The 6936-nt window shown below is 38.3% G+C and overlaps 1 protein-coding gene across 2 annotated transcripts; it reads left to right on the top strand.

Moving 5' to 3' along the window:
• The first annotated feature begins 233 nt into the window (after positions 1-233).
• Positions 234-5396, top strand: gata6 (GATA binding protein 6). 2 transcript variants are annotated; one of them, XM_042717796.1, is made up of 7 exons: positions 234-388; positions 1083-1988; positions 3216-3382; positions 3867-3992; positions 4139-4226; positions 4366-4466; positions 4712-5396. In XM_042717796.1, the coding sequence occupies exons 2-7, from the start codon at positions 1136-1138 to the stop codon at positions 4877-4879; spliced, it is 1503 nt and encodes a 500-aa protein (XP_042573730.1). In that variant the 5' UTR covers positions 234-388; positions 1083-1135; the 3' UTR covers positions 4880-5396. The 2 variants fall into 2 exon arrangements, with proteins under 2 accessions (XP_042573730.1, XP_042573731.1); XM_042717797.1 differs by lacking the exon at positions 234-388 and adding an exon at positions 581-711.
• Positions 5397-6936: the final 1540 nt, after the last annotated feature.

Below are 6936 nucleotides of genomic sequence, written 5' to 3'. Positions count from 1 at the left end.
TTAAATTAGGCTACAACTTCAACCAACTTGCACTTGTCCTTCGTTTAAAATATATAGGCTATATATATTAAAAAAAAGTCCGCTGAACCAAACAATTTGTTCAGTCCCTTTGAGAAAATGTAGTTGGATTTATAAGACTCTCATTTTCCATTCGGCATCAAGGACATCAAAACTAAGTGAGGTGGAAAGTGAAGAGTAGCACCCCTATCGAGCAGATGTGTTTGCTCAAGCTGAGATCCAATCAGAAGCTCGGAGCACAGGAGGCGCCTCCTCTCTTAAACATCGTCACGAGTGAACTGAGAACTTTCATTCCTAATAGTTCTCCAAGTCCCGCAACCACATAACCGCTGGATCCTGCGAACACCAACTTATGGCAAACCACCAATAGGTTAGTGGAGACTTTTTTCTTCTCACATATTCTTGTCTTGATTATAACTTGTCTTGTTGTTGAGTTCGGTGCCAGCTGAGGAGAGCCTAAATCATTTCGGGTATTGTTTTTGTCTTTACCCTGCCTCTCTCTCTCTTATCTTTTGTGGGTCTTATCAAGTGGTTATCTCTTTTCTGCAAAGACATATTACGTTTTGTTTCCTATCTGTTACGTTGTGTGAGTTTTTTTTTTTTTTTTTGTAATTATGATGAGGCTACATCAAGAGGGAGGACGGGCTCCTGACACGGATGGATTCAGATCTTCAGTGTAAAGCCCTGTATGGGGTGTGTATGTGCTCGCGCGTGTGTTTTCTGGGAATATAGTGAAGTTGTGTTCAGTCAATCACGTCATGCAGTTCAACTTTCAAATTTAGAATATTACGAATGGCACAACAATCATGAAATATTTGAGTGGGTTTGTACTTGACTGTTGCGCGCTTTCTCTAGTGAAACTCGTCATCCGCTATAAAAGAAAAAGTGAACAGCCTATTTCAGTGAATGTTTGCGCAACTTTGAGAACGAAGTGCTTAAAACTCAACTTGTTTTATTTGCTTAATGTGTCTAAAAGTCAAATATTTGCGTTCTCTCGTTTCTTTTTTCTCATTTATATTATTCTCTATATCCCAGCGTTTCTCACATTTTGTTCTCATTTTCAGCGCATTCTGCCTCTGTGTTTTCCACATACTGTGAGAAATAAAAGGGATCCTGGATGGACCTGGGTGATAACAGCTGGTCCATGGTCAAGCGCGAAGTGTCCAGCAGCAGCCCAGGGTCTCCGGCTGAGCAGAGCTACCTGAACACTGACCGCAGGGACCGGCTGAGATCACCGGCGCTGACGCACCTGGACGCGGTGGGAACGCGTCGCGCCGAGGGCAGGCCCCTACACTCCTACGTCCACTTTGGCCATCCCAACAACGCCCTGCCCAATTCTGACGACGTTACACTCTTCACGGATTTAGACCAGGGCAACAAACTCATCATCTCAGGTGGGCACACCAGGGAGACGCATAAGGGAGGCTTAATTGTGGACCCTGCCGACATGTATCAGACCCTGGCCATCGCCGCGGCCCAGAGTCAGGCCGGTTATAACGACACGCCATCGGCCGGTTACATGCACTCCAACCCGAATTCTCCCGTTTATGTGCCGACGTCTCGCGTTGGAACGATGATACCGAGTTTATCGTACCTACAACCCAGCGTGTCGTCGCAGCCGAGCCATGCGGTCAGCAGTCATTCGGTCTGGTCACAGTCAGCCCCAGAGAGCCCGTCCTACAGCACTGGAAGCCCACATACCTCCAACCGTTTCCACTACTCCCCCAGTCCGCCTATGAATAACGGCACATCGAGGGATACCAGCTATACGAATCCTCTGAATGTAAACAGTCGAGACCAGTACCTTTCACGGCCGATAAGTGGATCTTACACAAGCCCATATCCTCAGTATGTTGGACCGCAGCTATCACAGTTACCGGCGGCGTGGCCCGCGGGGCCCTTCGAGAACTCCATGCTGCATTCCCTGCAGTCCAGAAGCGCACCGCTGTCTATTAGGGGGCCAAACGGTGGTAAGCTATGGCTGTTCATCATGTCAAAAGTCTTTTTTCATTTCCTTTTTTATTTCAAAACCTATGTTTCGCTGACATTTTGAGTAGCGTGTGAATAATTCAATTATTATCATTATTATTAACCTATTATCATCATCATCATTATTAGACTATATTTGTGATAAATTTGTAAAAAAAAAAAAAAAATGCATGTTGTTTATTTGTTTGTTTGTTAAACGGCTGCTAAATGATTAAATGATAAGGCACGTAATTTTCTCTGTGCAATCGTTTTAATATGGCGCGATTCTCAAACATAGATCAATGTCAGAAAGATTTTGAAAACAAAACATTAAAGTTATGGGAATACTTCTATCAAATGTCTTAGGCCTATATATATGCAGCTTGTTTGGCGACAGGTGAAAACACGAGCTATTGGACATTATTATTATTATTATTATTTTTGAATAGGCCTAGTATCGCTACAGAAACAAAAAGTGAAACCTTTTGCTGCATAGGCCTATGTGAAAACACACACACACACACAAAAAAAAAAAATATTACTGAGACACAAAAATATATTGCTGTGGGCCCTATGTTAGCCTATGTAATAGGTAACGCGATCTCACGAAAGTGCGTATAAATAGTACGCCAAATAAAAACGAAAACTCGTGGTATTGATACGCAAAAATGGACTTTGGCGTGGGCTGTTTTTAAGAAATTAAAAGGAATGAATTTAATTAACTAATTCTATCGTTTCAAACCAAAGTTTAAAGTTCAAATCACAAAGAGTTTTTTATAACAACAGTGACAGATAGCTGTGTATAGATTCTAATGAAACTTTTAATGATAACGCCATTTACAAGTTTGAAATTATTTTAACAAAACATAAATCTAAGGCTATCAACGAAGTTCTTTTAGTATAGATTTCTGTTTCTGGTTATAGCTTTGCATTAGTGGCCGTGTAACAGGTGTGATTGTAAGCCTATATAAATAATTGCGATTGAAATAAAAATAGGTAGGAAATTGCAAGCTGTAAATTATAGTATGGCCTACACAAAATAACAAAGTGGATATTTCAGTTTAAATTTGATGAAGAGAAAAGAGTTGCAGAAAAAAAAAACAATAATGACATCTGTCATTAATGTTATTAGTCTTTTACAATGTGTCATGTCTGCGCAATTCATTTGGCACACGTTGAAGCTGATGGTGAATGTGATGTTGAGTGACGGGGAACTGTCTGTGTCTCAGATTTGCTGGAGGACATGATGGAGAGCCGCGAGTGCGTCAACTGCGGCTCCATTTCCACCCCGCTGTGGAGACGCGACGGCACGGGTCACTTTCTCTGTAACGCCTGCGGTCTGTACAGCAAAATGAATGGACTCAGCCGACCATTAATTAAACCTCAGAAGCGTATGGTAAGCACCGACTCGATGAGCTACTTAACCACTCTATTTCCTGCCTATTTATTTCAAACAATAGCCAGAGGTTATCTGGGAACATCTTCACAGGTCTACTCTCATAATAAACGCTATTTTTATTGGCGAGACAAGTTTGCATGCATTGAACATTAATTGTTTAGGCTACAAAAAGACAGTGCGCATGCATATATTTTATTATTTTTAATGTTTTTTTTTTTTAAAAAAAAAAATATATATATATATTTGTGTAATCGAACCCCTTTTTATTTTATTGTTTATGAAATTTACTTTGCATTAAACATCAAGTAAAAAAATCGATTCAAATAAAATACATTTAAACAAACTGACTGAACGTTAATTTAATCTGCTGGAAATTAACAACCCACAACTATTTAATTCTACCAATTTGGATTCATGAATATTAAAGACTTTAGCTTCATCATTATCAATTAATGACAATGTTAATTGCTTTTGTCTCCAGTCGTCTTCAAGGCGTGTCGGCCTGTCCTGCGCGAACTGCCAGACCAGCACTACAACATTGTGGCGCAGAAACGCAGACGGAGAACCCGTATGCAATGCGTGTGGACTTTACACAAAGTTACACGGGGTAGGCTATATTAGATGTTTCATGGAAACAATATATATATATATATATATATATATATATATATATATATATATATATATATATATATATATATATGGGAAAGGCACGTTTCATTACTGTATTTTAAAATCTGATTTTATTTTTAGGTGCCCAGACCCCTTGCCATGAAGAAAGAAGGTATTCAGACAAGGAAAAGAAAACCAAAAACCTTGAACAAAACAAAGGGATCATCTGGTATGTTAAATAACAATAATAATAATAATAATAATAATAATAATAATAATAATAATAATAATGAAACTTAATGAATAATCCCACCAAGGTTAAGTGTGAGTTAAGTGTGTGAGAACTAACTGGTTAAAATTATTCACAGGAAGTAGTTCTGTCCCCATGACTCCAACTTCTTCATCGTCTTCTAATTCAGAGGAGTGCACAAAGAACAGTCCTTCATCAACACAGGTGCCTGTAACATCAGTAAGTTTATATACACTTATTTTGTTTTGCTGCATTTGTGTAGCAAATATTCAGCATTAAAATGAGTCAACAACAATGAACCTTAAAGCTAAAAAGCTGCTAGTGCTTGATAAACAATTTTTTCTGCATCGCTCATGAAACTTGCAACACTTTGTGCTTTTAAGGCATCATACAAATAGACCATTACATTAGAATGCCTGGTTTGCTTTTTATTTGTCATACTCACATTCTCTGGTTTGATCCAGGTCAACTCTTCCACGCTGGTGGGCCAAGTCGATGTTCCAGGCACGACGGGATCCATGGTGAAATACCCCGGCCAGGAGAGTCTGTACACGAATGTAGGCCTGACGTCCACAGCTGACGTGGCAACCTCCGTGAGAGGGGACACTTGGTGCCCCATGGCCTTGGCCTAAACCCTGGCATTATGGGATGGGAGCCATTTGCTGTCCTTCAGCTCTCTAGAACGTCCCTTAAAATCTGGCAGGGTGTGGGGTGTCATCTGTTTTTGGTCTGTGTTAGTAATCTCGAGCAGAGGCTTGATCTGTTCCAAATACTCCCGTTTTTGTTTGACCCGTGGAATATTGGACATCCACGATGGAGATTACCTTTGCTACTCTGCACTAGAGGACGACGACTGCTTTAACACACCTTTGGTACTTTCAGAGCACACCCTGCACCAGGAATGGATCAAAAAAGATTTTTTTGAATGTAGAGTTGTACATATTAATGCTAATGGATACTTCGCCCATCTGGAAAGACCAGGTTGTTGATTGGATTGTGGTGATCTGAAGAGAAAATGGTTGATCTGTCTGAAACTGGAATTGAAGATAAAGTGTCGAGGTGTTCTTTTCGATGAATGCAAACATATTTATGAAGCTACGGTTGTTCAAATAATGCATATATTTGTCAATAAAGATAATGTCAAATAGAGTAGGACTGAAGCCTTGCCCTTCCTTTGATATCTTTTGTTTCAAGCATGATGTGGTTGCAGTGGATGTTGCTCACTAATCTGCACACCTTCTACGTGAAATTTAAAAGAAAAAGAGAAGAAAAAAAAAGCTCTTAGAAGACTTAACTGTTTTGTGATGGTGTAACACAGGGTATCAAAGATCACAGGAACTCACGAGACTTGTAGTGTTTTGTTCGATTACACATTTTCCTAGAGATCACTATCAAATGAAAATTCAATCAAAATTCATAGTTTGTTTTTTCGAACCTATGTGGAGAAATCCAGCTGGAGTAAATCATCAGCACAGCATAAAGCATAAATAAAATGACCTTTATATCTCTATTAGAACAAACGGCGCTCAGGATTTCCTTTCTGATGCATTTTTTTTGTTACAATAAAAAACTGCAAAAACGTTTTGCTGCAATGATTTTGGATGTAATACTACCTAACGTATGACATTGATGGGTGAATATCAGTGCATATTGCTGTTTATTTTGTTTAGTTTTTTACTTTTAGCGTGATCACTTCTCTGGTCACTACTTTAGCTGATGAAGGAACAATGTTAAATCTGGATCTGGCTTTCACAATTTGTTGAATGTTTTAGAGAGTAGTGAAAGTTTCTTGTGAGTTACTAACCAAAAACATAATGCACAATAACAGTAATGAATGAGCTATCTAAAGAGTTTAATTCACTGATGAAAGAGTCAGTCTCAAGTGGTGCCTCTGATCTGTTAAACAGTTACCCAACTACAAGTTTCCCATGTAAACATCTCATGGCTTTGAAACTGGGAGTTAAAGGAGCACCAGAAGAGCCTTCTTCAAATGATTACTCCTTAGAGCAGCAGAGTAATTCCATGACAGTGACATTTTTGTGTCATAGAGACAATGTGTGAACAACACAAGAAACATTTTGCTATCATTGTGATTCTCCACCCTAATAACCTCTAGAATTATTTATTTCTGCAATGTAGTGTGTTTGTTAGAGGTATTTGTTTATTTTATTCGAATTAACATATTTGTATTTTACGGTTGTATTTTTAATTTTTGCCCCCACATAATTTCAGTTCCAAAATTATTTCGATTATTGCCATCTGAGTTAAACAGATTTATTTGTTATAATTATATGTTGAATTGCAAAGTGTGTTTTCCTGTTTTTTTTTTTTTTTTTTTTTTTTTGTATATTTTAAGGTTCAAACCTTCCGTTTCTTATAAAAGGTTCTTCCTACTCAACCACTGGAACCAAATAATTTGTACTTATTATAATTTAATCAAAATGATTTTCCATTTTTATTGTCATTACCAGTCACGAAGCAAATTTTTTATGGTAAAAATGTTCTTAAACCATTGACTCTCCCTATATTGTTTTCCAGTGAACAGAGTATTAAGAAGGATGTCATTGTTGGATTTTTTTCATTCTCTTCATCAGATTAGTTCATTAACACTGGAACAATAAATAAGAGCCATGACTAAAGTGGTTGTTTTCCCCATGCGTTATTTTTGTTGCATTCAGATGTTTTAATT

Source organism: Cyprinus carpio, chromosome B2, assembly GCF_018340385.1.
Source record: "Cyprinus carpio isolate SPL01 chromosome B2, ASM1834038v1, whole genome shotgun sequence".
Lineage (NCBI taxonomy): Eukaryota > Metazoa > Chordata > Actinopteri > Cypriniformes > Cyprinidae > Cyprinus > Cyprinus carpio.
Note: the sequence above shows the minus strand (reverse complement) of the source record. Positions and strands in the feature narration are given on the sequence as shown.